Source organism: Aplosporella prunicola (genome assembly GCF_010093885.1).
Source record: "Aplosporella prunicola CBS 121167 unplaced genomic scaffold K452scaffold_3, whole genome shotgun sequence".
Classification (NCBI taxonomy): domain Eukaryota; kingdom Fungi; phylum Ascomycota; class Dothideomycetes; order Botryosphaeriales; family Aplosporellaceae; genus Aplosporella; species Aplosporella prunicola.
This window is the reverse complement of record NW_022983531.1, coordinates 1085313-1113310: the sequence shown is the minus strand read 5'-3', so window position 1 is coordinate 1113310 and position 27998 is coordinate 1085313. Positions and strand designations below refer to the sequence as shown.

At 54.5% G+C, this 27998-nt stretch overlaps 9 protein-coding genes and 1 pseudogene across 10 annotated transcripts; 5 read left to right on the top strand and 5 right to left on the bottom strand.

The window, feature by feature from the left end:
• Window positions 1-7: 7 nt before the first annotated feature.
• On the top strand, window positions 8-3521 carry K452DRAFT_355704 (uncharacterized protein; the record flags this gene model as incomplete). The annotated part of the gene is made up of 2 exons (XM_033545983.1): window positions 8-525; window positions 722-3521. The coding sequence occupies exons 1-2, from the start codon at window positions 446-448 to the stop codon at window positions 3519-3521; spliced, it is 2880 nt and encodes a 959-aa protein (XP_033401997.1). The 5' UTR covers window positions 8-445.
• A 1943-nt stretch (window positions 3522-5464) lies between these two features.
• K452DRAFT_219985 (glycoside hydrolase family 7 protein) lies at window positions 5465-6926 on the bottom strand (the record flags this gene model as incomplete). Its single annotated transcript, XM_033536444.1, has 2 exons — window positions 5465-6364; window positions 6417-6926. 2 exons carry the CDS (start codon window positions 6924-6926, stop codon window positions 5465-5467), a joined length of 1410 nt encoding a protein of 469 aa, XP_033401996.1.
• A 1127-nt stretch (window positions 6927-8053) lies between these two features.
• K452DRAFT_108588 (uncharacterized protein) lies at window positions 8054-9286 on the bottom strand. Its single transcript, XM_033534991.1, has one exon. The coding sequence runs from the start codon at window positions 8950-8952 to the stop codon at window positions 8257-8259; it is 696 nt and encodes a 231-aa protein (XP_033401995.1). The 5' UTR covers window positions 8953-9286; the 3' UTR covers window positions 8054-8256.
• Window positions 9123-9229, bottom strand: K452DRAFT_t18 (annotated as a pseudogene). The gene has a single exon. The product of its transcript is annotated as a tRNA-OTHER (tRNA).
• Window positions 9287-10263: 977 nt separating the features above from the next.
• K452DRAFT_305235 (uncharacterized protein) lies at window positions 10264-12544 on the top strand (the record flags this gene model as incomplete). The annotated part of the gene is made up of 5 exons (XM_033542878.1): window positions 10264-10444; window positions 10517-10633; window positions 10688-11040; window positions 11094-12228; window positions 12312-12544. The coding sequence occupies 5 exons, from the start codon at window positions 10264-10266 to the stop codon at window positions 12542-12544; spliced, it is 2019 nt and encodes a 672-aa protein (XP_033401994.1).
• A 407-nt stretch (window positions 12545-12951) lies between these two features.
• K452DRAFT_294860 (uncharacterized protein) lies at window positions 12952-13361 on the bottom strand (the record flags this gene model as incomplete). Its single annotated transcript, XM_033541752.1, has 4 exons — window positions 12952-12992; window positions 13051-13137; window positions 13218-13228; window positions 13300-13361. The coding sequence occupies 4 exons, from the start codon at window positions 13359-13361 to the stop codon at window positions 12952-12954; spliced, it is 201 nt and encodes a 66-aa protein (XP_033401993.1).
• A 1433-nt stretch (window positions 13362-14794) lies between these two features.
• Window positions 14795-16116, top strand: K452DRAFT_305234 (uncharacterized protein; the record flags this gene model as incomplete). Its single annotated transcript, XM_033542877.1, has 3 exons — window positions 14795-15255; window positions 15354-15979; window positions 16037-16116. 3 exons carry the CDS (start codon window positions 14795-14797, stop codon window positions 16114-16116), a joined length of 1167 nt encoding a protein of 388 aa, XP_033401992.1.
• Window positions 16117-18120: 2004 nt separating this feature from the next.
• On the top strand, window positions 18121-20183 carry K452DRAFT_324266 (glycoside hydrolase family 5 protein; the record flags this gene model as incomplete). The annotated part of the gene is made up of 5 exons (XM_033544693.1): window positions 18121-18397; window positions 18532-18736; window positions 18805-19085; window positions 19145-19956; window positions 20028-20183. 5 exons carry the CDS (start codon window positions 18121-18123, stop codon window positions 20181-20183), a joined length of 1731 nt encoding a protein of 576 aa, XP_033401991.1.
• Window positions 20184-21509: 1326 nt separating this feature from the next.
• K452DRAFT_108504 (uncharacterized protein) lies at window positions 21510-25509 on the top strand. Its single transcript, XM_033534990.1, has 7 exons — window positions 21510-21678; window positions 21736-21753; window positions 21804-21879; window positions 21939-22099; window positions 22177-22257; window positions 22307-24948; window positions 25016-25509. The coding sequence occupies exons 1-7, from the start codon at window positions 21618-21620 to the stop codon at window positions 25100-25102; spliced, it is 3126 nt and encodes a 1041-aa protein (XP_033401990.1). The 5' UTR covers window positions 21510-21617; the 3' UTR covers window positions 25103-25509.
• A 974-nt stretch (window positions 25510-26483) lies between these two features.
• Window positions 26484-27872, bottom strand: K452DRAFT_242981 (uncharacterized protein). The gene is made up of 4 exons (XM_033537889.1): window positions 27744-27872; window positions 27381-27678; window positions 27144-27326; window positions 26484-27077 (listed from the first exon to the last, which is right to left on the bottom strand). Exons 1-4 carry the CDS (start codon window positions 27751-27753, stop codon window positions 26810-26812), a joined length of 759 nt encoding a protein of 252 aa, XP_033401989.1. The 5' UTR covers window positions 27754-27872; the 3' UTR covers window positions 26484-26809.
• Window positions 27873-27998: the final 126 nt, after the last annotated feature.

The window sequence follows — 27998 nt, the reverse complement described above, 5'->3', positions numbered from 1 at the left end:
TTTGCCTAGCTCCCAGCCCGACTTCTGGGTCTTGGGGCTCTACACATCTTAGCTGGGTTTCTTCTTCTACTCTGTACAACTATCACCATCTCGCAAGGCGGCGAATCCCGCTTCATGGTGGCATCGATGAAGTGTTTTCATTCCCTTGATTAACATGGTGTACACCAGCCACTCTGCACCGCCGCGCCGACGTGCATGACGCACCAAGCACCCGCGGCCGTTGATGTGTTGGCAGCGCCGGCTCGACGCAGCCACAACGCTCGAATCACTCCAATGCGCGCCGGAGACCTCTCTGCCGTCATTGCAGCAGCAGCAAGCTGCGTTTGACCGGTATCCATCCCCCTCACTCACTCACACACTCTCTCTCTTCCCCCTTCTCTCTTCTCTTTCTCTTCCCTTATAATCCGGACCTACCTAGCCATTCACATACCGTCGTAGGAGTATAATGCGCGTGTCGCTAGCAGAGGGTCAGTCTGGTTCATTTTCCGCGTCGTCAGGTCCCGCCGCTTCCTTGCTCCGTCCGCGGTAAGGGCTCCCAACCTCTGCGAATTGCTCCGGCCACCTGAATTTGTTTCGTTCCATCTTCCAGAAAACTAATGCGTAGTCTCATCCGCACAGCTTCCCACACGACCATTCTTGCCGCGCCCCATTATAGTCGTCGCATCCTTCTCGCACCTATCGAATCCCCGGCCTCACGCTAGAAGCTCCACTCTGGGCTCAGGGTCCAGTCCAGATCCAAGTTGACCTCTACAGGCCACCAGTCGCTGCACGACACCGTGTCTAACCCCCAAGAAGAAGACACGTATAAATCTTCACTTCAGCTCCGCCATCAACAAGCCCAGGCCTACTACCAACAACACGAGCCTCTGTCGCGTCGCTCCTCCTCCGAAGGCAGTCAAACACACTCGCTCCGCCGCACCCCCAATTTCGACGACCAACAACAACTCGACCCCGCCCATTCCTACTGGGCCACCGCCCGTGTCGCCGCGCGTTCCGCCCGTCTCGTATCACACTCATCCCCGCAAGATCCACCACCACCGCACTCGGCCCTTCGCATCTCGCGCCGCACCGCCGCCGCTGTCCTCTACACGCTTGAGGAAGCCCTGCGCACGCCCTATCCCTTCACCCCCGACCTCGCCGAGGAGAACGCGTCCATGTCCGACCTCCCGGGCGGAAGCGGCCGCGCGGCCAATGGCGGCGCGCGCGCCGCCGCCGGTCCCGTCCCCGTCCAACAGCATGCCCCCGCCCAGATCCGCACCCCGGTGCAAATCATGCGCGAGCGTAAAGACCGCGAGGCCCGCAGACAGGCCGAGGCCGATGCCAGAGAGCGCGAGGAACAGCAGAAGGTCCAGTTGGAGGAGCGCATAAAGAACGCGGAGAGGAGGGCGGCTGCCGCTGGCGTTGCCGGCGGCAATACTCGCGACTCTGGTTACCGCACGGCCAGTGAGCCCGCATACACGCCTATGGTTGGTGGGAAAACGTCAAGCGAGGGCTTCCAGTCGCCCTATGTGACCGCCGGAGCGGCTAGGGCGGCGGCTGCTGAGAGACAACAACAACAACAACAACAACAACAACAGCAACAGCAGCAGCAGCAGCAGCAGCAGCAGCAGCAGCATCAGGCAGGCATTGGGGGGCCTGTGTCGCAACCCGTACCCACACGAGCACCCGAAGCACCATCAGGCGGAAGGTCTAGAGGTCCTTCGCTCTCACAAGGCCAGCCCAGAGCTGCACCACAACAATCTGCCGCGGCCACTGCCCGCCAGGCACACCAACCCTCCACACACACCAGGCAACCCTCCGCATCAGCCACGGCGGCCCAACCCCGTACCGGCGGCGGCGCCACCGGAGGCCAGTCTACAGCCCGCTCCTCAGCATCCATGGCCGACACCCAGTCGCGCGATCCCACCGTCTCATCCTTTCCTCACGCCTTCGAGCGCTGGGAACAACTGTCCTCCCACTGGGAGGGCCTGACATCCTACTGGATCAGGCGGCTCGAGCAAAACACCGAGGAAGTGCGCCGCGAGCCGCTGGCACAGCAGATGTCCCGCCAGATCACGGACCTCTCGGCCGCGGGCGCGAACCTGTTCCACGCCGTCGTCGAGCTGCAGCGCCTGCGTGCGTCGTCGGAGCGCAAGTTTCAGCGCTGGTTCTACGAGACGCGCAGTGAGCAAGAGCGCTCGCAGGAGGCGCAGGCCCAGACAAGCAAGGCCATTGAGTTGGAGCGCCAGGCGCGCATGGACGCCGAGGCTAACCTGCGCAACTCGGAGCAGGCCCGCCGCAACTCGGAGAAGATGGTCGTCGAGATGCGCCGCGAGCTCGCCATCTCGAAGGAGGAGGCGCGTCGCGCGTGGGAGGAGCTCGGTCGCCGTGAACAGGAGGAGCGCGAGCGCACCATGTCGCTCCGTGAGGGCCAGCCGACCCTTGTCGGCGGTGTGCAGGTCGTCCCCATGGCGGCCGGCATGGGCAATAGCAGGCACGGCAGCATGTCCCAGCAGGGCCGGCCCACGACGAGCGGCAGCCAGGGCCAGCAGTCTGCCAGCGGCATGAGCGGTGCTGGGCCCACGCCTATCGAGGGCGGCTACTCGTACGACGAGGCGCAGTCGCCTACCGACACCGATCCGTTCGCAGAGGGCAACACGCACTTGCACCACGAGCACGATGTCCCCTCCCTCGCCCAGGGCACCTACCAGCCCATGCCTCCAACCTCAGGTGCAGGCGTCACAACCCCGTCCACGGCCCGTACAGCCATCCCACCGACGAGCCAACCCGGCCAACACTACCCGCAACAAGCACACCAGCACCAGAGATCCTCACCCCCGCCGGTTATCCCCTCTGCCGCCGCCGAAGCAGCCAGCCACTTCTACCAGCACGACGGTCAAGGCAGCTTCCTCCCCGGTGGCCGCAGCGACGCCCCCACCAGCAGCAATCTCAGCAGCAACGTCAGCGGTCCCGGTGGGCCTGGCGGACCCGACAGCGGCGCCCCCTCGGCCATCGACGACGGGCCCTCGTATGTCGGTTCCGAACTGGGCGACGAGTCGTCGGTCGGCGGCGAGGAGTGGATGATCGATGAGCATGGGCGCTTCGTCACTGACGCGGCGGGCCGGCGCGTGCCTTATCGTGGCGCGATGCGCGGCGTGCGCTCTCCCGATAGTGAAGACGACTACGACGTCCAGAGCGATATTGCGCGCGAGCGAGAGCTGGCGCAGCGGTATGGCATCACGCCTGCGACGAGCGGCGGCGGCGTTGTTGGCGGCATAAGCAGCCCTGTCAGCATAGGGAGCGGAAGCGGTGTGGGCAGCCCGACTGCCGGGCCGTACGAGCATGGCGGGTACGCCGTTGGTGGTGGCCCCGGCGGCCCGTATAGTCCTGCGCCGGATTATACGGGGTCCGGGTATGGCGAGTGGAGTAGTATGACACCGCGGCACCATCACCCGACCCGGTTGAGCGACGTACTTGAGGAAGATGAACGGAGTCGGACGAGCCTGAGCCGGGCGAGCCAGACTAGTCGGGGGTTGTATTGATTGAACGATTGATTTGGTGGCTAAGTGAATCTGAGGAACGAGGGAAAGGTTTACCGGATTGGGTTGTTTGGTTTGGATGGGGGTTCTTTCGGTTTCCTTTTTTCCTTTTTCTTGCTGCTTCGACGACCTCTTCTGCTTTTTCTGCTTTTTCTGCTTCTTTTTAACGATGCTGCGGGTTGGTTGTCTCTGTACTACGAGCACGATACCACCGGCGTGGCAAGGCATGAACACTTACCTCTTACTTAGTTACCTACCTCTTCTTCTGTCGTCTTTCTTGGGCGTCTGCTTCTTCGACTTCTTCCTGTTCTTCTGGCGCAGCCGACGTCATCGGACATTACCCCCCCCTGGTTAGCGGTGCGTCTTTCTATAGCCTGTTGGCTTTCTGGGCTTTCTTATAGTACTTTTGGCTTTAGTATGCATGCATGTGGAGGCGTATGTCGAGAGCATAAGGAGAGAATTGGCGAGTGAGTGAGATGGTAATACTTGTACGGAGTAGAAGAAGAGACCCTGTTAAGGTGTGTAGAGTCAGTGTGTGTGCTCTAAGATCTTTTTACCCATACTCAGGAGTCGGGCTAGGAGCTAGACAAGGTGTAATCTGTAGGGACTGCTTGTGTCGTCTCCTGTATTGCTAAGCTGTAGATTTCGGTTCTCGGTGACGGACATTATACAACCAGGAAAGGCGTCTTGGCAACCTGCAAGACAGTGGCCGGCGACACACGAAGGAATAATTTAGGAACGCGTGCACAAACGACGATCATAGTCTCAAAGGTAAGCTATGCCGACGGGAAATCGGGCGATGTTGATGTGCGGTAGCTATAGCTAGCTATCATAGCAAGTGTGAGGTATAGTCGCGCAAGCAGGGACATGGGGGCCGGGTGCGGTAGTTAGTGGGTAGGAGGTATAGGTAGGGAAAAATTTAAATGTTTAGGATAGGTTGGAGGAGCAGGGGTGGTGGATAAGCGGGCTCGCGGGCGGCACAGAGAGTGGGGGGTGGGGCGGGTCGCTTGCTGGTACGCTGGGTGGTAGGGATGGGCTGGGGAAAGTGCGGTTGGGGTTGGTGGGTGGTGACTGCCGCACTGGGTGGTGTGAGAAGAGTTTGATGGCTGCGGCTTTGTAACGTCCGTCACCGTGAACCGAGATCTACCGTCTAGCGAGACAGAGGACGACACAAGCAGTCCCTATAGAGTGCTCCTTATCTAGCTATAAGCCCGAACTTACCCTAACGACTAAAGATATCGCGATATAACGCGACGTCTATTACTATAAACTAAGAATCACCGTATAGCGAGACAAGGGATAATATAAGTAGTCCCTATAGAGTACTCCGTGCCTAGCTCCTATCCCGAGTCCCCGGTATAGGTAAAAAGGTCTTAGAGTATATAGAGGCTCTATATATCCTAACTAGGACTCTTCTTCTCCTCCGTACAGAGCCTCTATACACCTTAACTAGGTCTCTTCTTCTACTCCGTACACGTATTACCATCTCGCTTCACGGTCAATCTCGCTTCACGGTAACGGACGTTACAACAGTTTGAAGTCCATTTTGACATGCTCAGTATAGTTTGAGGCCTTCCTGTCTCTTAGAAATCACAAATCATAAACGGACAATGCTGTTCAGGCAAGCCAGAAATCGACATTCAATCTAGCAACTAGCTATACAGTCCCGAACCCGCGCAGTAATGCGTACACAACAGGGACCAAAGCGACCTCTAAAATGTGAAGCACTCCAAGTACAAGGCCAGGATGCGAATGGTAAAAACCGCAAAATCAAAAAAGTGTAGAAATAGAATCGAAAGCAAGCAAGCCAGCCATCTAGCCAACTTCATTCCATCGTTCGTCCGTCCAATCCGCCCATCAACCACATGAATCTTTTTTTCATCTCGTACATCAAGACGATCTTTTCACCAGGCCAGCCGGTGACCGGGGACAGTTGAGCGACCCGCTTAGGCGGTGCTGTTACTGCTGCTGCTGTAGGTCGAGTCAATGTCGCCGTAGCGGATGTTGGAGTAGATGACCGAAGAGTCGGCGTCGTTCGCCTCGACATCGTCGGGCTTGCCGGTGTCAGTGCCGCAAGGACCACGAGCGACACCAGGGGTGGAGGCGTCGCCGTCGGCGGGGTCGTTGCTGTCGAGCCAGAGGGCGTTGGCAGTGTGGTCGTCCCACAGACTGAGGACGAGGACCATGCCGCGCTCAAAAGCGCCACCCATGTTCTTAATGCCGCCGAGGTTGCTGAAGGAGTTCTCGTCGCCGAAGAGCTCCTTCTGCGCAGTGCAGAAGTCGTCGCTGACCGAGTTGAACTTGGCCAGGGTGTCGTAGTCGGCGAAGGAGTTCTCGATGACCTTGCCGCCCTGAACGTACTTGCGGCGGATCTCGGTCAGCTCGCCGTCGGCAGTGCCGTCGGCAGTGATGAACTGCGTCACGACGGTGAACTTGGACGTCGTGTCGACGATCTTGCCCTCGCCGTAGAACGACTGGTTGCCCATGCGGTACGGGTTGAAGTCACAGCCGTCCTTGTCGCACACACCGTCGTAACGCTCGTCAGGAGCGTCGCCGCACTCGGTGCCCTCGCACCTGTAAGAGCCCTGGACCTTGTCGGAGCACACGTGCGGCGTGTAGGCGTTGGCCTGGGAGTTCGCCTCCCAAATGTCCATCTCGTTGCAGCAGGAGCCGTAGTGGCCCGTGCCGGCGTTCTTGTCGGTGTCCGACGCCGCCCAGTCCTGGACGTTGGCCTCGCCAGCAATGAACTTGAGGTCGTGCGGGCACTGGGTGTCGCAGTAGCCGGTGCCGTACTTGGCGCCAGCCTTGTTGGTCTCGTACTTGGACATGCCGCCGTCTTCCTCCATCTGCAAACGTTTAGTTAGAGTCGAACAACCATTTATGCTTGTGAGAACTAACCTCGGAGAAGTAGAGGGCGCCGTTCAGGCCGCAAGGCAGGTTCGAGACATCCACGTCGAAAGTGAACTCCTGGTTCTTGAGCTTGAACATCTCGTACTTGTCCTCGCTGCCCTCGGCCAAAAGGTAGACACGGGATCCAACGTTGGCGCCGGACGAGCCCTGGGTGACGAACTTGAGCGTCAGGGAGTTGCCGTCAGCGGTGATGCCGTAGGTGCCCTCGTAGTCAGCGCCGTCCAGGGCGCAGGCAGTGGTGCAGGTCTCGGCATCGGGGCAGATGGAGGTGTCCCACTCGTTGCCAGTGTAGCAGTTGGTGTAGCCCTCCGTCGTGTGCAGCCAGCGCCAGTTGGCGTCAAGCACAATCGAGGTCGATTGGTCGGTGCAACCGCCAGCGGTGGTGCATTTTTGGGTCGTCAGCTTGGGGTGCGTTTCCGCAGTCTGAGTTCCCACCTGCTGGGCGTTGGTGGCAGCCAGCAGGGCTGAAAGAGAGGCGAGGACGGAAGTCTGATACATAGCGAAGGAAGAAGCGATGGTTGTGGACTGGAGAGCTTGAACTGAGGTCTCTGGCTGTCTTCTTATATTCCCTTCGCCAGAGGCAAATTCAGCGACGCCTTCTACGTTTTCGCCTCCCACGTCGTCTTTACCGCCGCCACTAGATTGACCGGCCGCTACATTCAGAGCATACTCCGCGAAGAGCCGAATATTCCGTGGCCGTATGAGCTTTCCAGTCTCTCCGGACCCATCTTAGCAGCGTGATCTGTGGATCTTGCCGAAGCGAGACTGCAAACTACGGCTTCACGGGCCGTCAGTATTAAGGACGATCCTTTGATTTCCGGCTTGAACGTTCCTGAGGCTCCCTCTACGAGACGAGATCCGGTCAGTACCTGCAGCTCTATGCAGAGAATGCTGCTAGTTGCATACACTTCGACCAATTGGGGAGGATGGCGTTAGAATGCGCCGATCCAATGGGGTAATTTTAGTACGAGTCCGTTTACACTGTTTCACAATCCCAAGTTCTTTGCCATGTGGGGAATCCGGGGTAGATGCTTGGATAAGTGCTGGCGGCAAAGGCTGCATAATGGCACCAATCGTCTCATCTTGGCGTGTATTGCTTAAGAGACTTGCGATGACAGCGAGACCTCTCGCCATGGAAAAATAGCCATTAACCACTGCGCAAATTAGTCCAATCTATCCGAGGTGTTTGGGTGTCTCTAAACGCCGATGAAGCAGCACTAGCATGGAGCAACGTATGCAAAGTCTGTACATCCAGCGCTTCTGCTTTGTGTACGTTTGGTGTGGGCCGCGGAGCAAAGATAGTGGCTTGTCCACGACCCCGGCATACGTTGATGCTGGGCTTGGCACTCCGCCGGCTACCCTGTCCGGAATCCGGATAGCATCTCGGTGGCGCTTCCAAGCCTCCATCACATTTGCTTGCATGGACGAAGGTGCCAAAAGAGACTGGTCGAAGCTATGACATTGCAAGAGTGAATAAAAAGAAACAAACGTCGACGACTCAAGGAAATGTCGCCGGGCGGGCGCAAAGTCGCCGTCACACCACACATGCCGGGGTTGTTGGCGCTCATGCAGGGGGGTCACTGCAAAAGTAAAACAACGTTTTGAGGGGTCGGCGGGTTCATTCGTCCAATCCACAGGGGTGCTGTGGGTAAAGCGAAGAATCCTCCGTACGGGGTAGTCGTCAAAATGTTCAGAGTCGGGGAGATGATCCGGTTGAGGTGGGATTGAAGCGAGGCCAGAACCGCGACCCGCACGCCATCTCCACCGTGCCTATCCAGCGCATCACTATCGTGTCAACGTCACCTTTCCACCTCCCCATATTGCGCCGTCATGGGGTGATGAGGACATTTTTGAGGGACGGTCCGTAGCGCCACAAAACCCCAGGTCGCTCTACGTCAATCAAGCATTGACCAGCCATATCGACCGGGCAAAAGGCTGGTGGAGTGAGCCAGGCTCCTGAAAAATCTTCAACAGGTGTTCGACTGCCATCTGCTGTGTACCCATTTTCCCGTAGGAAGGTTCTGTACGTGGTAGAAGTCGCCGTCGGAACATGGATTCCAGGATGTTGCTTGCAACAAGCAGGCAAGGCCGTGGCTTCGTGGTCAGGCTGTGGCAAAAGAAGTGTTGACAGCTCGTGCAGGGCAAGTCCTCTGTAGCTTCTACGAAGGTAATCTGTACGGGTCCGTACGGCGCATGAAGAAGCGGTGCCTCGGTCCAAAATGTCTTCCTGTCTTTCTATCAGCCAACCCCACACCGGTGACTTGCAAAGACAAGTCAAAGTCGAGCAAAAAGAAAGATGTTGACAAAGGTGGGGCTCGACTTGGGTGCTGTTATCACCGCCATCCACGGTCCGAGGGTCCCGAGGCACTGCTATCCGGGCACGCCGGGCACCTTCCAATCTTTCTCGGCCCACACCACCCACCACTTTCATAGCACCAAAGAGCAGTCCATCCCATGCCAAAACAAAGAGATGATGATGGTTAGGATGTGACTCGAATGGAGTGTTGTCATCACCGCTATCCATGGCTCTACGGCACCGCTTATTTCTATGTCTGGACACGTTCAATCTTGCTTAGCCTACACTACCACTCTCACAACGCCAAAAAGCACTCCATCCCACGCCAAAACAAAAGATGATGATGAGGGTGGGACTCGAACTTTTTTCCGGATTAGTATAAGAGGTATAATAGAGGGGGATAAAGGTGAAAATACCCCACGAGAGTTTCCTCACTAGTAACTCCTTTTCGGAACTCTTTTCAGATGTCCTGAAACTAGCGCCATAACCACTCGGCCACCTCACCGGGTTGTGATGACTAAGATTTGGTAGTCGGGGTTTTTGTTCGTAGAAAAGTCCAAGTGGGGACAGCGAAGCGAGATATCAGCGCTCTGGCGTTCGCGCTTCCAGTTCACTCACGTTAACGACAGCATGGATTTAACTAAACTCGTCGCTTCCAAAGATCCCTCAGCAAATTAAGATGCTGGAAATAAACCCCACCGATACTTAAGCTTAAATGCTATGCGTTTTTAATTCTAGATAAGCTTTAATTTTTGTGAGGACTCATAATACTTCTATCAAAAATATCGCCTATTTAATAATACTTCCTTGTTAATTTGCGTATATCAAATCATAGGAGTTCTTCGGAAACTAGATTAGTATCTGTAATAGATGATTAGATGTTTACTATATTTTAGGTCAATCTCTCAGTGCAGAAACTTCAAGTTTCGTTAGAACTTTTGTATATAGAGAAACAATCAGGTAGATTTCGAACAAGGCAAAGACGGCCATCCATTGTATAGACCGATATAGTTATTTCTCGCAAGTAAAGAGTAACTTCCACTCGCTTAAATCGGAAATCGACGTGACTTAAATAGTGTTGAGATTATTTGAGTAAACACCAAGATGGTCGAGATTTTTTCTATAAGTATACCAACCTATTTAATCTTCTTTGTTCGCACCGGCCTTTGACAGCGTCGCTGTAGTGACAATGACAATAGCACGCTGTGAGCAGATTCCTGACACAGGAAAGTTTCACTATATCCGCCATCATGATGAGCAGAAGCCAACCTTGAGCCCAGTCGCCAACTAATAGATCGGGCCAAATTAGTGTAACAGCTACGTTTTCTGACCGCAAACGATGTTGAGGTTAAGCTCGTTCTCGGCTAAACCCTCAAGATACCTCCGGATTTAACGCTATCGCCGCCGCGATTGGCGTCGTTGTCATCATCGGAGGTAACCTCCGCAACCTATTAACAGCATTCCGACTCATCGGCCCAAAAACTATATCTTCCACCTCATTTGCTTCATATCGAAATATATTTTGCAGCATATCTCGCAATGAGCCAGGATCCACGTTCCCCGCCTAGATCTGGCGAGACATCAGGATCCGTCAACCAGGATCCCTCAAGCAGCTTCGATCCGAATAACCCGTGGGGCGACGAAGACGACATGGAATACTTGCCCGTGGGGGAACTTGGAGAGTCGGTGGATGATGACAATGATGCTGACGATTTCCATGGTAAGGATTCGCGGAGCCGCCACTTGCACTTGCGGTTGCCGAAGCCTACGCGCTAACCGCGAGACCTCGCAGACGCTGAAGAGAGTTTGAATGAAATTGGTATCGAATTTGAGGATATAATAGAGGAAGAAGATGACGAGGGCGACCATGACGACGAGACGGAAACCGAACGGCGACAGCCCATATACAGTATTGAACCCTTGTCCCGCCAGTTACTGGACGCGCATTAATTGACTGTCGCAGTTACACGGGACCAAATAATGCAGCTTTTGGGACACGCTGGCCTGCGCCGTATTTTCGCTGACCACACTTCCGGACGACGCGCGCATCTGGACGACGACGACGACAGCGAAGAGGATAACACTGGATATGGCGGGGTTGGACCTAGGCGACGGCGGGGTAGAGGTCGTAAAACGTTTGAAAAGGTGCCCAGTGAAGAGGGGAAGAAACTCATGGCATCGGGCACTTTTGGCGCGAACGACAGGCCAACAGACACACTCAAGCGCAAAAAGAGATTGGCCTACAGGCTGATGCAGAGAGAATTGGGGCAGGGCACAATAGCAAGACAAAAAGCCGTCAAGAACCTCATTAGACAGGTGAGTTGCTGCTGAGGGACCACGTCAGAGAACCTCGACTGACAACCACCCAGCATCTGATTCCCTCGACAAGGGCAGACATGATTATACATTATGACGCGCGTTGTTACTCTGGCCAGTTTTCAGATGACGGCAACTTTTTCTTCTCGTGCGCCCAGGACTTCAAGGTGCGGATGTACGATACGTCGAATCCCTTCGACTGGAAATATTATAAGACCGTCGAATACCCGTACGGACAATGGACCATTACAGACGCATCCTTAAGCCCGGACAACAAGTGGCTGGCGTACAGTTCCATTCGAAGCATTGTATGCCTGGCACCTACCGATCCCACTGACACCTCCGAGCCTCATCTTCTCGACTTTTCCAACACTGGCACTCGCGGACGGCGCGGCTTCCACGCATATCCCTATTTCGGTATATGGTCGCTCCGCTTCTCAGGAGACGGACGCGAAATTGTGGCGGGTACGGGCGATCGCTCAGTGTATGTCTACGATATCGAACGCCAGCAGTCGATTCTGCGCATCCCTGGCCATGATGACGATGTCAATGCAGTGTGTTACGGCGACGTCAACAGCCCGCACATTTTGTACTCTGGTTCAGATGACACGACCTTGAAGGTGTGGGACCGGCGCAGCATGGCAGATGGACGGGAGGCAGGAGTCTTCCTTGGACATACGGAAGGCTTGACATACGTGGACAGCAAAGGTGACGGCCGCTACGTACTGTCGAACGGCAAGGATCAGACGGCAAAGCTCTGGGATCTGCGCAATATGATGAGCACTCGCGATGCAGACAAGATCGACGTGAACCAGTTCACAACTGGCTTCGAATATCGTACTAATGCGTACGATGAAAGCGACTACATTCCGCATCCGCACGACCGCTCGCTCGTCACCTTCCGTGGGCATCAGGTTTTGAAGACGCTGATTCGTTGCCACTTCAGTCCTCCTGGCAGTACGGATTCCAGGTACGTGTATAGCGGTAGCTATGATGGCAGCGTGTATGTCTGGGATCTCAACGCAGAAGTCAAAGCAAAGATCAACGTACTGGACGCGACGCGTAACTCTAGGCCGAGGGATGCGGATCTACTTGCTGAGACGTACGACTTTATCGGCCGGAACGGTGGTACGTGGCAGACGTGTGTACGAGACGCGAGTTGGCACCCTAACGCGCCTGTCATTGCTGGTAAGTGGTTTTTATCTCATTCTTTCCTCTATTTGAGAGATTGCACTGTCTTCGGTCTTGGAATGAAAACTGACTATTTCTAGCAACATCCTGGAACGGTTGGGGTACATCTCTCGGTACCTGCACTGTCCACACGTGGAACGAAGATATGGGTGCAGAGGCCGAAGACGAGGGTGAACCAGCAATGGGGCGGCGTGTCAACGCGCAGCTCGAACATGATCCGGAGCTCTACGGCACCTCGGAAGGTCGTCGAGGCATGAGCCTGTTCTCCAGAAGGAGAAGAAGACAGGCCCGTGATGAGGATGATGATGATTGACTAGGTCTAGTTTCCTTTGATGTTCTAAATTAGGGTGAGAAGGGAGCCGGTCTTAATGAGTACATATAAGGCGTTGCAGGCAACGCTAATGGAGGGATTTTGCCAGGACTTCCGGATTCTGTCTCGGTTGTCTGCGTGGATACATATGGCGTTACATAGGACGAGGTAGACATACTTGGACAGCGACAATGGGTAGCAGATAGGTGTCGCTTCAATATTCCGCTTTAAGATTCCTAAACTCCGCGCGTGTGCCTGTTCGCGTTCGTACACCCGTACAAGAGTGATCCTTCCACCATCGTGGTATTATGCAGCATTCTCCAACGTGCTGCGCCGCCGGATGCGTCGCGGCTAGCCCCCACCAAGGGCTCCAAGGTGACTTAAGTTCCAATTTGTACGTCTCCGCGACATCACGAACCGCCGACCAGGATGTTGTTAACGGGGATGTGAACTATAGAAGCCTATGTTAGCTAAATGCGGCAACGTTGAGAGGACTTAGCAAGACGGACCGAGCTTGACGATGTAGCCGATAGCACCCATAACCACGAAACCGACACCGACGGCCTGAGAGATTTTGATGAACTCGCGCTTGTCGGCTGGAGAGGAGTTAGTGGTTGCGCAGCCGTGCGGGGAACGTGTAGGAGGAGTGCATGTTGCGTCGCGGAGAAGGACTTACGCTTAGTGCATCTACGAGAGTTAGCTATTGAATGGCTTGCAACGCGAGCTGTCGCAAAGGGGGAGCTTGCCTGTTCAAGAACTGGGTGCCGTCCTTGATGAAGTCCTTGGGGACATCGGCGAGGTCCTTGAGCTGGTCGGACATGGCGACTTGAATTGAAAGGTTGTGTCTAGCTACCCACGTGCCTACATAGGTTGGTGTTGTGGTGGGTGTCGGCGGCGGACAACCCCCGGTCGGCGATGGCCCCGGATAATTTGCCCACCTTCTAGACATTTTGCCCACCCCTCAACTACATGTTGAGTAAAATCTACGATATATATAGAGTACTCCTTAGGTATCTATAGTATAATATTATACTATAACTAGTAAGTGCTATATAACTATATAAAAGTAAAAAAATATAAGATATATTAGTATTTAAAAAGATATAATAGTAAAAATATATACGTATCCTAAAATATTCTTTAAGGGTAAAAGGGAGATATGTATAAGTCCTAGAGTATACTAAAAGAGTATAGAAGTTAGAAATATTTAAGGCTTAGAGTATACTATAAGGATACGAAAATAAAATATTTAAAGGGTTTAAAGATACTTATAAAGGGATAAAGATTAAAAATATCTAATAGTAGAAAGTATATTATATAGTTTTGCAGGTATAATATCACGTGGAGTGGGCAAAAATATCTAGAGGGGGTGGTGGGCAAATTATCCGCTGCTGGCGGACAACCCCCGGCCGGCGATTCGCGCGCCAAGGCCGGCGGCCCCGGAGCCTCAACCTAGAAGTCAGATCCGCAACGACGCCTCTCCTTCCCATCGACACCGACGCGTTCAGGTAGCTCTCCCGCAGACCGCCCCGCGCAAATCGACGGCTAATCGGGCGCTCGCAGGCTTCGCATCCGCACTCTCGACCGATCCGACCCGCATGCGACGTGGCTGAAGAGCAGCAGGAGAAGGGCTTCACTAGCGACAGGCACCTTCACCCGAGCTCCATCGCGCTCGGTGGATCTTTCTCATCGACGCTCACTGAAGAGTTGCGGTTACACGTTGAAGGAAGAAGCTGTTCTGTCTTTCCCAATAACAATTGGATCAAATCCTGTACCTCAGCCAGCAAGGCTCATCCGCGCATCAAATCATCAGGCACACACACACACCCACACACACGCAGACAGTTTGTCTCTTCACTCATAACTTGTTATAATATCTCCCGCGTCCACCATAAAGGTGACCGGAGACTGGGAAGTCTGTCATACATTGAGCGAGGTTTTCGATTTGTTTCTGAGACGTTTCGGAAGTGTACGTATAACCACTGACTCTTCATCCACCGCATGTACCCTACCAATTCTTTTCTTTCTCGCGTTCCGATCTTCTGCGTTCGATTGCGGCTGTGGACAGCAAGCAATGCAGTTACCTTGCCGCCATGCTACCTGTTGCCGCTCTTTTGTACCTTCGAACTTGCTGATCAAGCTTCGACCCTGCAGACTTGTTAAACCCGTGCGTTACGGGTCACACAGTATCTACAAAAACTAATCCATCCTCACAAAACCAAGAATCGTTGGTCCTGTTGCGCGTTTTTCAAGATGGCTGACGACGATAACTTCGACATCGACATCTACGGCGACGACAACACCCAGGAGTACAACCAGAATGAAAGTGAGGTCAAGGCAGAAAGCCAGACCGAAGCCATGCCTGACGCGCCCCAGAACAGCGAGACTCCTAAGCCAGAGGACGATAAGGCCAAGCAGCACGAGAACAACGGCACCAACGGTGACCAGACGCAAGCCATTTCGAGTACAGGTGGATCGTCGCAGAACCAGCTGCAACCGCCCAAGCAAGCACCCGTACAGCAGGGCGTAAAGCGCAAGGAAGGCCCAGACGATCGACCGGTTGATGCCAATGCGACCACTGCCTTGCTGATCAGCGAACTGCACTGGTGGACGAACGAGGATGACATTCGTGGCTGGGCAAATCAGAGTGGATGTGAGGATGAGCTTGTTGACGTCACTTTCAACGAGCACAAGGTGAATGGAAAGAGCAAAGGGTAAGTTATCAAGAGGGCATTTGGAACTGTTGTGGTCGTAATCATGCTTTGCATGTCTGTACAAGCTTATATATTTCCAAATGCTAACGTCTCAATAGGCAATGCTTTGTTGAGTTGAGCTCTCACCAAGCCGCCACTGCTCTTAAGCACACGATTGAATCTTTTGGTCAAGGCCAGCAATACGCCAAGAAGCACACAGCTGTTTTCCACGCCCCGCACATCAACCCCTATCGCACGCTGCCAAAGGACGTGCCAAACCGCAAAGAGGGTAACCAGAGCCGCGGTGGTTCCTTCAGTGGATCTCCCGCAATGTCAAACAGCAACTTCCATTCCGGCGGCGGTGGCGGCTTCCGTGGTGGCCGTGGAGGCTTCAACCGTGGCGGCAACATGGGCATGGGCTACAACAACCGCAATTTCTCTAGCCCAATGAACGGAGGTCCCATGGGTGGCGGTTTCAACGGACCAATGGGCGGCATGAACCCAATTGGTGGGATGGGCGCGATGAACAACATGGGCTTCAACGGCTTTGGTCGTGGAGGTGGCATGATGGGCATGCGGGGTGGCATGGGTCCTAACCGCGGCAGAGGTGGCATGGGCGGCGGAATGAATCCAGGGATGATGGGCGGCATGGGCCCTATGGGCGCTATGGGTGCCATGGGCATGAACCCGGGCATGATGGGCGGAATGAACAACATGGGTGCCATGGGCGCTATGGGTATGCAAGGTAAGTCGACAACGTCGCTGCCGAAAGGCGCGGTACTCTCCTTTTCCCTGTCAACAGCAACGCCTTCTTCCCTCCCACCACCCGCGGCAGGTCTACTAGCCGCAAGCCCGCCGCCACAGCTAGCAGATCCCTGTTAGATGATGTGCCTCGACCTTGCATCACAACTTTGGTCAAGCTCTGCGTCACTCTGCATCTTGAGCGGAAAACTGTGCAGGTCTTCACGAACCAACGCTGTGATGCGTGTGCGTCCGCAGCCCTATGCACGTCAGAGTGGGGGACCATGTGTTCTCAAAGTTTTGGGAACACAATAATGCAAGGCGTGCTAAGGAGGGCACTGCAGTGCTGCTAACGAGGACCATGCGGTCTCCTGGCCGGACTTGTTGTTTCCACATTGCGGTGTTTCTTTGTGTTTTCATCTTTTGCCGCTTTTCTACACACTTTTATTGGGAGGTTGCTAATCATCTGGCGTTCTTTGCGGACATACAGGCGGATTCGGCGGCGCAGCACAGCCACACTTCAACCCGGCGTTCTTTGGCAACAACGCGGCCAGCGGAGGCAGCGATGGGAACTGGAACCCCCATGGATCGAAGAGGCCAAGGCCAGAGTAGAGGCGACGGTATGTTATGGACGATACGGTAGGCAAACAGGGAAAGGCATGGGCTGCAATTTTTCTCGTGTTTTCCCACTCTGCCCCTTTCTTTTGTTATCTTGTTGTGGAGGGATATGGGCTAGTTGGAGCTGGTGGAATGCACATGCTGGCGTATGGGTGTTTTGTGGAGCACATTCAATGCACGGGTCGCCCTCCCTTTATTTTGCTTTACCGCCACTGCTTGTCGGCGAGAAGATTGCTTCTTGATTTCTTGTCTTTTGATTTCTATTCTTCGCGGCCCTCCATTTGCCAGACTCAAGCATTGACTGGAGCTATCTTGGAGCACGCATATCTGGTAGTATCTCTGAAAGCTCTGATTCGTCTTTTTTTCTCTATCTCCGGGTTTCATTGTTTGGTTGGTGTATGTTAGGTGCTTGGCACCTTTTCCTGCGCGCTTTTTTGAACCGTTCTCGAGTTGAGCTGTTTAGCCAAAATGCGCTTTCTGAAACCTTTACGATTCTGCTTTTTCGCATTGGGTTCATTTGAGATGATACCTGTAGGATGCGGTGTGTTGGGACTGTCTTGCTTGAAAGGAATATGTACAATATGCAGAGTGAGAATACAGTAATGGTTGTATACCTAGGTAGGTGCGTGGATGCTTCTATGCAAAGTCCCACCGTGCTCTATACTCACCGCCAGCTATGTTGCAAGGTTCGCCCGGAGACGTGGGGACGGAGCAAGCATAGGGACAGCGGTATTAACTCACACCACGTTAACTGCAAGGTACGGAGGCATTCGAGGCACGCAAGTCAGTTTGCCGAATGGCGTTTCACATGGTCGATCTCCACTCCCACGCAGCTCAAGCGCATCATTGTCGATTGGTGGAAATTAGCACGAGCTCAAAGCATTTGGCACATTTTACTTTTTTTATTTTTTTTTTTTTTATTTTCTTGACCGCTGACAGCAGTAGAGCAGTGGCGACATCTATCTGGCCGATCTGTGGAGTACTGCACGGCAAGCGGGCCGTCGGGTCGCAAAGGCGTGTCGTGCAGGCATGCATATGCACGATAAAGTGTGCACCGATTATCCCGACCAGAGCAACTCGACACGGTGCTGATGAGGATGATGTGCACCGCACCACCACCAGCGCGGGAGGCACGCTCCGCCCCTGAGCACGCGCACCGACTTGAAATAGATGAAGTCGAACCTGAGTAGGGCAAGTCCTCCGTCAGCGTGAGGAGCTTGGCTGTGGTCCGTTGAAACAACATTATTGTGTGCGCGCCGCGGGGAGGCAGATTGAAGGACCGGGCTCACCGGGCCTGCTCGCCCACCAGTGGGCCGCCACCACCACCGCCGCCACGATGCGAGCAGGGAGCCCGCCGCCGTTGCGTGATCGTGTTGTCATGTAAATACGGCCGTCGGTTCTCGGCGCCTCGTCGTGATGGTGGTGTAGGTTTGTATATAGCTCGCATTGCTGCTGCTACTGCTTCAGGCGCAGCTCCATCCTCCCACACTCTCTTGCATTCATTCGTCCTTCTTTGCTGCACTCACCATGCGGTCGTTTCTTCTCTCGGCCGCGGCGCTGGCTAATGCCGCTGCTGCCAGCCCCATCGTTACTCGCGCTGCTAACAGCACGACTGTGACGTGTGACAGCGGCTCGTTCAACCCCATCACCGCGCAGCAGTTTGTTGATGCTCTGAACCCGGGCTGGAACCTTGGTAACTCGCTCGATGCTACACCCGGCGAAACTGACTGGGGCAACGCGGCTGTTACCGAGGATACGTTTGATGACATCAAGGCTACTGGTTTCAAGAGTGTTAGGTTGCCGGGTGAGTGCTTCCTTTTCTGCTTGTCCCTCCACTTTTTTGTTTTGCCATTTCTTCCACTCTTTTAAGAGTTTTCTATTCTCCCGCAGCATGCTGGTAGTTAGATAAAAAGAAGCCAACTAATTGTTCCTCACCAGTGACATGGCACTACCACTTGACTTCGGAGTCTCCCGATTGGACCATTGACCCCGATTGGCTCCAGCGTGTGTCTGATGTTGTCGATATGGTGACGGAGCGTGGCTTCTATACCATCGTCAATGTCCATCACGACTCGTGGATTTGGGCGGACGTTTCGCAGGAGAACGCCAACCTTACGATGATCGAGGAGAAGTTTTACCGACTGTAAGTGCAACAAGACGACGAATCTTGGCCCCATTCAATGCAGCATTGACTGATCTAACGCAATACAGTTGGTCCCAGATTGGCCAGAAGCTGGCCTGCAAGAGCGAGCTTGTTGCTTTTGAGCCCATCAATGAGCCGCCTGGAACCACGGCTGAGCATGGCAAGGAGCTGAACAAGCTCAACAACCTCTTCCTGAAGGCCATCAACGAGGCCGGCGGGTTCAACAATAAGAGAGTCGTCACGCTGCCCGGTCTTGGCGAGGACAGCATCAAGACGAGCCAGTGGTTCGAGGCCCCGAGCGGCAACTACAGCAACCCCTGGGCAATCCAGTACCACTACTACTCTCCCTGTAAGTCGGAACCGGAAAGAGATCAATCGACCAGGAAACACTAACATTTTCCCCACCAGACAACTACATCTTCTCTGCCTGGGGCAAGACCTCATGGGGTTCTGACGAAGAGAAGGCTTCCCTGGAAGCGGACATTGCCAACATTCGTGGCAACTTCACTGACATCCCTCTCGTGATCGGAGAGTGGGCCGCGTCGCCCGTCGCCACCGAGACGGCAGCGCGCTGGAAGTACTTTGACTTCTTCATTAAGACGGCGGCCAAGTACAACACGTCGACGATGCTGTGGGATAACGGCAACGACTTCCTGAACCGGCCCATACACGCCTGGCGCGACGAGACGGCAATCGAGATCCTGCTGAACCAGGCCAACGGCACGGCCAACTCCCTCGCCGACAGCACCGTGGACGACCAGGCCACTGAGCAGTCCACCAGCGCGTACGTCTTCCACAAGGTTGGCGAGGAGGTTGCGGACCAGACCCTGCCCTTCATCCTGAACGGCAACACCGTGACTGGCATCAAGGCCAACGACAAGGATCTCTCCGAAGGCTCGGACTACGCCGTCAACGGTGCGAACATCACCTTCAAGCAGGCGCTCCTGTCCAACTACTTTGCGGACGACGAGCCCGGCCTCAAGGCCAATCTGACCGTCTCGTTCTCTGCTGGCGCTGCTCTTCGTCTCCAGGCTGTCCAGTGGGACACCCCCACCTTGGGCTCCAACTCGAGCAAGGCTGAGTCCGGCAGCGACTTGAGCATCCCGATCACCTGGAAGGGTATCGCGAAGCCTGCTACCGTTAAGGCGCTTGAGAACGATGGCACCTACCTCGTGGACGATTACACGCAGTGGTGGGGCCCTCTGATGCAGGCCAGGATGGTATGTATTCCCTATTTGTTCTGGGCTTTTGCTAGCTCTTTGATGTGGATGCTAACGATCCCTGTGTACAGACCTACAGCGGCCAGTGGAACTGGGACGCTGAGCACATTATCCTCACCGCGGACGTCGTCGCTGCTGTCGTTTCGGCGGGCAAGACCACGACCTTCACTATCGAGGCTTACCCGCGTGTGCCTGGCAACGCGGTCAACTATACTCTGACCGTTTGAGGGAGGCTGGTTGACGTTTACGTTCTTGTAGCAACTTAGTTTTATGCTCTTCCATGCTTTAATGCAATGCGAACATGCCATACCGTTTATTTGGCCCGCCATTATGTGATGTGCCTGCGCAGCAGACGTTCGGAGACAACACAAGTTACTCTCAACCCCTGAATAGCATCAATCCCTCCTCACTGAGATCCTCCTCATCCTCCGTAGCGGCACGGATGGGGCCCTCGATCTCGCCCTCTGAAATTGTAGCCCGAGCTGATTCTAGTCTTGAAAAGGGAGGCGAGTAACTTGCGCTGCCTCTTAACCGCGCGACCTTTTTCAGCATCTGTCTTGGCCACCTCCGAGATTATTGCCGTAACCATCTTTTGCTCCTCATTCGATCAATCGCTGTAGTTAGATTGCATTTTATTAATACTCGAATCAATCCCTGTCCGCTCGACGTCCGATGTTTGAGCGAGGCTTGATGTCCACCTGCAGCGTAGGTTCGTAAGCATCGACCTAAAGCATTGTTATTTCGCCAAATTACTACCCGGAGTATCGGCGCGTGCTACGATTTGAGTTATAAATGAATAATCGGGCATTTCTCGCTCAATGGCCGCCATATCCGAACGGGCGGTGGTGAGGTGTTCACATTGTAGCATGGTAAGCTGGGTGTTGCCAAAAATATCTCTTGATTCGTCATTTTTTTTTTTTTATTTTTTTTCTTTTTTTTCGAGACGCATCCATGGTTGCCCAGGGGCTGGGCAATGGAGTCAAGGCCGGCCGGCGTAACCAATTCTGCCTATCTCGAGGGGCCACGACGAAAGCATTGCGACGGATTGCGGGCGCGTTGGCGGTGAAGTGGTCCTGGTGGAGGTTGTTGGGCTTGTCGATGCAGGTGGCGACGTCATTGCGGGCATAGAAGATGGTGGAGCGGAAGGCAGCACAGAGAGAGACTTGTCGGCGACGCGTAATGCGCGCGATGATTGATGGGTTGAAGGGGAGTTGGGCGAGAAGAAGAGCGCTGACGCAGTGCGCGGTTGGGCTCATGATCGACGGTGCCGCTTGCTCCCCCAGCTGCTCATTCACCTCCCGCCTTCGTCTACCTGGCAATCGCAATTACCGCCAAGCCTCTCCTCCTCGTCCATAGCGCCCTCTCTTTTCTCGCGCTTCATTCTTACACGCACGCTTCCTGCTGCTTCTTTTCCGCCCTGCTCCTCCCTCACCACCGCCTTCTCCTGCCCGCTCCTTACCCCTCGCGCCTGTGTCCGGAAGCCTCCCGCAGCAGGCACCACCTTTCGCCATGTACGGCTCGTCGCGCAATGTCGACATGGGCAAGCAGGTACATCCCCCACTCACTCTTGGCCATGGACGCTGGAGACCGCCGCGGCGAATTCGGAATGGCTATGGGCAGACCCAAGGCCGTGTGTAGAGGGGTTCAAGCAAGCAAGACGAATGCTAACTGTGGAAAAGGAGTCGGAGCTTGCCATCAACATCCGCAAAGCTACCAGCATAGGTAAATTCAACCGCCCTACCTCCGCAGGACCAACCGGCTAACAGCCCCCTTCTCTAGACGAAACCGCGCCGAAGCGTAAGAGCGCCCGCCCCCGCGATGCCACACCAGTACTCATACATGGCCAGGGAAACATGTCCGCGCCGCAATCGTCTACACATGGGACCACAAGAACTCGGACTCCTTCTGGTCTGGCATGAAAGTGTAAGTGCTCGCTGGACGTGCACGGAGAGGACGGATACATGGGCTAACAGTTGCTTTAGCCAGCCCATCCTCGCCGATGAGGTCCAGACGTTCAAGGCTCTCATTACCATACACAAAGTCCTCCAGGAGGGACACCCCGTGGTGCTTAAGCAGGCCCAGGCGCAGATGGGCTTTTTGGAAAGCTTGCAGCGGGGTGTCGCCGGCGGCGAAGGGCTCCGAGGTACGAGGGGACCAACACCCGATGCTGGCAAGCTGCTGGGCGACGGGATAGAGGGACTTCGACTGACCCGCACGTAGGATACGCGCCGCTTATTCAGGAATACGTGTACTTCCTTATGGCGAAGCTCGCCTTTCATAGGCAGCACCCCGAATTCAACGGTACGGAGGATACACCGCTTTGCGGAGTTGTGGCTGACTGGATGCGCAGGCACCTTCGAGTACGAGGAATACATCAGCTTGAAGTCCATCAACGACCCGAACGAGGGATACGAGACTATTTCCGATTTGATGACTCTTCAGGACCAGATCGATTCCTTCCAGAAGCTCATCTTCTCCCACTTCCGCAATGGTAACAACAACGAGTGCCGTATCTCAGCATTGGTGCCTTTGGTGCAGGAGAGTTATGGTATCTACAAGTTCATCACAAGCATGCTGCGCGCAATGCACACGACTCTCGGAGATGACGAGGCACTGTCGCCCCTCCGCGGTCGTTACGATGCGCAGCACTACCGTCTTGTCAAGTTCTATTACGAATGCTCTAACCTTAGGTACCTTACTAGCCTGATTACCGTACCTAAGCTTCCGCAAGACCCGCCCAACCTACTATCCGAGGACGAAGATAGGCCAGCCCTGCCAGCTAGACCTAAGCAGGACGATACTCCTGCGCGATCGACCCCAGTGGATCCTGAGCCGATCAACGAATTCTGGAAGAATGAGCAAAAGCGCCAGCAGGACGAGTACGAAGCCGAACAGCGTAGGCTGCAGGAGCAATGGGAAGCGGCGCAACGCGCGCAACAGCAACAGCAGATGGAGGCGCAAATGCAGTTTGAGGAGCAGCAGCGGATGGCCGCGGAACAAGCGAGACTGGCGCAGGAGCAACTTGCACGCGATCAGTTCGCGCAGCAGACGCAAGGTCGGCTCGCCGAGCTTGAAAGAGAGAACCTCAACGCCAGAATGCAGTATCAGCAGGACCAGCTCTTGTTGCAGCAGTACGATCAGCGCGTCAAAGCCCTTGAGGGCGAGCTGCAGCAGATCCAGGCCAACTTTTCGCAACTGTCGTCCTCTAAGGATGACCAGATTCGCGCGCTGCAGGAACAACTCAACACTTGGCGGACCAAGTACGAGGCCCTTGCCAAGTTGTACTCGCAGCTGCGCCACGAGCACTTGGAGCTGTTGCAAAAGTTTAAGTCTGTGCAGCTCAAGGCGGCGTCCGCCCAGGAGGCTATTGATCAGCGCGAGAAGCTGCAGCGCGAGCTTAAGACCAAGAACCTCGAGCTGGCAGACATGATCCGTGAGCGCGACCGTGCGCTGCACGACAAGGACAGGACTAGCGGAGGCCACAAGGAAGAAGTCGAGAAGCTGCAGCGCGAGCTGCGGCTGGCTTTGGACAAGGCCGACCAATTGGAACGCGGCAAGGGTTCGGAATTGTCTGCAATGCTGTCGAGGCATAACAGAGAAATTGCGGATCTCGAGGAGGCCCTGCGCAACAAGACTCGTCACCTTGATGATATGCAGATGAAGTTCAGGGAAGGCGACTCTGACCTTGAACGCCAGCTGCGCGAGAAGGAGGATGAGCTGGAGATCTTCAAGGCTGGAATGGACCAGACTCTGCTCGAGCTGAACGAGCTGAAGATGAACCAGAACGAAACCGACAATGTCATGGACGGACAGATTGACAACATCATCCTCGAGAGCTTCCGTAAGATTAACGACATTATCGACTCTGTTCTGCAGAGCGGTGTGCAACGTGTCGATGACGCCCTGTACGAGCTTGATTCGTCTATGCAGGCGGGTAACCAGAACGCTTCCGGTGCCTACGTTTTGTCGCAAATCGAGAAGGCCTCTTCCTGCGCCATGGAGTTCTCGACGGCATTCAACAACTTCATCGCTGATGGCCCGAACAGCAACAATGCAGAGATTATCCGCACTGTCAATGCCTTCTCGGGTGCTATTGCCGATGTGCTCAACGGCACCAAGGGTCTTACGAGATTCGCCTCTGATGAAAAGAAGGGCGATCAGCTTCTGAATGGCGCCAGGCAGTCTGCCGTTGCTACGGTCAGCTTCTTCCGCGGGCTGCTTTCGTTCCGCCTGGAAGGCCTTGAGGATCTGCAGAAGACTGACGTCGTCATCAACAACAACAACGAAGTCCAGGTCAACCTGCAGAAGCTGTCCAAGCTCGCCGACGCTTTTGCGCCAAAGACCAAGATCACGCAAGGCTCGGGTGACCTTGGTGACCTTGTTGACCGTGAAATGACCAATGCGGCCAACGCCATTCTTGCTGCTACGGAGCGTCTGAACAAGCTCAAAGAGAAGTCGCGTGACTCGTACTCCACCTATGAGCTCAAAATCCACGACGCCATCCTGGGCGCCGCCATCGAGGTTACGAATGCGATTGCGCGTCTCATCAAGGCGGCTACCGAATCGCAGCAGGAGATTGTGCGTGAAGGCAGGGGCACGTCGTCGCGTACGGCCTTCTACAAGAAGAACAACCGGTGGACGGAAGGTCTCATCAGCGCGGCCAAGGCGGTAGCGAACTCGACGAACCTGCTGATCGAGACGGCGGACGGCGTCATCTCAGGCCGCAACAGCCCTGAACAGCTGATCGTGGCATCGAACGATGTCGCGGCGTCGACGGCGCAGCTGGTGGCAGCGTCTCGTGTCAAGGCCAGCTTCATGAGCAAGACGCAAGACAAGCTGGAGGCGGCATCAAAGGCCGTCACAATGGCTTGCAGGTCCCTGGTGCGCCAGGTCCAGGATATCATCTCGCAGCGCAACCGTGATGATAATGAGGCCGTTGACTACACGAAGCTGAGCTCGCACGAGTTCAAGGTCCGGGAGATGGAGCAACAAGTAAGTCTAGGGTCTAATTTATCTATCTTGGAAAAGAGCGAAAAGCTAACGTCACCCTTTCTCGCAGGTCGAAATCATCCAGCTCGAGAACAACCTCTCGGCAGCGCGCCATCGCCTTGGTGAGATGCGCAAGATCTCGTACCAGGAGGACTAAGTTTGCAACGCGCTTGCTTGCGGTCCGTGTCTGTGTCTCTGGATGGGTTGCTGGTAGGTTGGATGGCATGTTAATTGGTGAGGAAAGGGAACGAATGGAATGGCAGGTGCAGGCGTGTGGGATGGGTATGGATGGATGGAAGGATGGATGGGGTTGGCTTTAATTTGTTTTTGCTTGCTTTCATATTTGCTAGCGTGTGATCGAGAGAGTGTGTGTAGTGGGTAGAGACAAGTGGGCTGGGCGGCAGTGATGTTGGTTCCTTCACTCCCTGTTTGGTCCGCCGTGTTGTGTTCTCTCTTTCTTCGGTTGTGCCATTTGTCGGTTTTTGGTTGAACTTAGCGGCATCATCTTTGCGTGTGTACCTATACCAGATTGACTTGATTCATTGATCGGACTTTTGGTGCTTGCTTGCTTGCTTGCGTACGTACTCGTTTGCTTGTCGTGATTTGCTCTGACTGCATGGAGGGAATGGGTGTTTGTTTGTCGTCGGTGCCCAGTGCAGTAGGAGAATCAAGCACACACTACTCTGCGTACCCCGTACTCGTGATGTATGTATGCAGCCTGCCCACGTGTAGCCTCTTGAACAGAAGAGCTCTGAAGATGACGCAAACCTCCAATCTTTTTCTTTGCCCAGACTCATACATGATGTCCTCTTGACATAAAACGAAACAACAAAATATCACACCAACACGACGAGAACGCAGCCCAAACAAACCTGCTCTATATGATACCCACAGTCCAATCCCTTAGCATGGAACCGGGGTTGTCAGCGATTCAGTCGCCTGATTTAAGTAACGGGCACTCTGGTGTGGGGATAGTGTAAACACCAAATTTGGCTATCCCTGAGATAAGTGAATGGGGTTTTGGAAAATGGAGCACGCCTGAGGAGATGAATTCGATTTTTTTTGCTGGCAGTGTGGGAGTTTGCATTCTCTTTTTCCTTTGGGGGCGTAGATGTGTGCATGAAGTGGATTGAGTGTGATAACTTCAACGCCGCGTCCACTCTCGATGCTATTTTATGGGCGTGCTTTTCTGGTCTTTCTACCAGTTATTCTCTCCCCAGTCTTTCGCGTTCTCTTTCCATTTCTCTTCCAACAATGATGAACAACTGAATGTTTATTCTCATTCTAATTTTGTATTCACCGGCAAGCCGTCAAAATGTTGTGTAACGTCCGTCACCGCGAACCGAGATCCACCGTATAGCGAGATAGGGGACGATATAAGCAGTCTTTACAGAGCACTTCTTACCCAGCTCCTAGCCCGAGTTCTAGGCATAGATAAAAAGGTCTTAGAGTATATATAGACTTTACATACCTTAGGTAGGTCTCTTCTTCTACTCCGTATAAGTATCACCATGTCGTTTTACGGTGAATCTTGGTTAACGGTGACGGACGTTACTGTATAAATTTATTTAAGCCTTCAGTTTTGGTTTCAATGCATCGTTTCTTACACATTAAGGTATAACTAAACAGAGTATAACGCCATGAAAGCAAATATGAAACCAAAGATAAGGAGACCATGCCGCTTGAAAAATCGCTAATCATAAATCGGGATCCTGTACATATGGCAGTCTGTCATCATAAGTCATTTTGGCTAGAAGTCTGCCTAGGCAGTTCCAGGCCGTGGTATCATGTAAATTTTCTTCACAACCCCCTCTTACACGCGGGTATTAATCTCCCGCAGCATCCCTAAGACGCGTGGAATTATTTAAGAATAGTCGTCCTTGACGCGGTGTTGGCTCTCCGTGTCGATAATGCTGCCGCGCGAGCGGACGCTCTGGTTACGACCGAAGCGGCCGCCACTCGTGCGCGTCGTCGTGTAGTCCTTGCGGCCGGAGGAGCCACCAATGCAGAAGAGGATGGTGGAAATGAGGAAGCAAGCCATGGCGGTCCAGGTGAAGGCGTAAGCCTTAACGCCGAGACGGGCGGTCTGGCCGTTTGAGCGGAAGTGGTTGCGGCCCATGACGGTCCAGGCGCTGGAGCGCTTGTTAGCCGACTGAAGGGGTTCACTGGCGAATACTCGTAGGAAGGGGGTCTCTTACGTCATTAGGGCAGCAGTGAGGGTCTGGAAGAAGAGGGCGAGGAACGTGTTGAAGCCCGAGATGTAGCCGCCGAGCCTGCTGCAGAGGGCGAGCAGGCCGGTGAACAGGGCAATGGCGGCGAAGAAGAGAGCGATCAGGTAGAAGGCAAACATGAAGCGCGAGAGATAGTAAAAGCGGTGAGTGCTGACAGACAGTTAGCAGTGCGGGGGAGCTGTCAGGGTATTGTACTGAACATACCCGATGAACTGGTGAGGGATATTCGTCCGAGTGTGGAAGTTACGCGGCGGGTCGAAAGGCAGGGCGGGCACGGGCGAGCCGTAGTTGGTGTTGTGGCCATTCGAAGGGTCTCTGCCGCAGATGGACCAGAAGGTCCATCGCGAGGGATTCCGAGCCGCTGGGATACCAGAGGTCGAGGCTTGCAGAAAGTAGATTTGGTCCTCTATAGAACCGTGGACACCGCCGGACAGGATGACGAGGAATTGCAGCAGGATGCCGCCGGCCAGGAAGAACAGGCCCAAGAAACCGAGGAGGGGACCTGGAGCGGGGTATTGTGGTTAGCGTGCTTCTAGAAGCGTGTGGGACGCGGAACAGGGTACGCACGGGAAGCCATTGGTGCGGGGGTTTGTGGATATGCGCAGGGAGGGCGAATCGAGGATGAAACAACTGATGTTTGATGCGAGGACAGGGCTGCGGCCTACTTTTTAAAAAGCGGCTGGGAGAAGGAATCTTGGCCTGGAGGAGCAAATGGCAAATGGCAGACCATGACGTGTGGCAGCGCTAGACGACGCCATGATCTCACCTTGTCCACGACTGTCCGCCCGCTTCCGGCAAACTTGTCGCCTTCCAGAAGACCCT

Excerpts from the sequence above, each read along its gene's own strand:
- K452DRAFT_108588 (XM_033534991.1), bottom strand. The coding sequence starts at position 8,952 with ATGGATAGCGGTGATGACAACACTCCATTCGAGTCACATCCTAACCAT.
- K452DRAFT_108504 (XM_033534990.1), top strand. The coding sequence starts at position 21,618 with ATGCTAACTGTGGAAAAGGAGTCGGAGCTTGCCATCAACATCCGCAAA. Across the intron at positions 21,880-21,938 it reads TTCTGGTCTGGCATGAAAGT|CCAGCCCATCCTCGCCGATG; the intron begins GTAAGTGCTCGC and ends CAGTTGCTTTAG. Across the intron at positions 24,949-25,015 it reads TCCGGGAGATGGAGCAACAA|GTCGAAATCATCCAGCTCGA; the intron begins GTAAGTCTAGGG and ends CCTTTCTCGCAG.
- K452DRAFT_242981 (XM_033537889.1), bottom strand. Across the intron at positions 27,327-27,380 it reads ATCCCTCACCAGTTCATCGG|CACTCACCGCTTTTACTATC; the intron begins GTATGTTCAGTA and ends ACTGTCTGTCAG. Across the intron at positions 27,078-27,143 it reads CTCACTGCTGCCCTAATGAC|CGCCTGGACCGTCATGGGCC; the intron begins GTAAGAGACCCC and ends CAAGCGCTCCAG.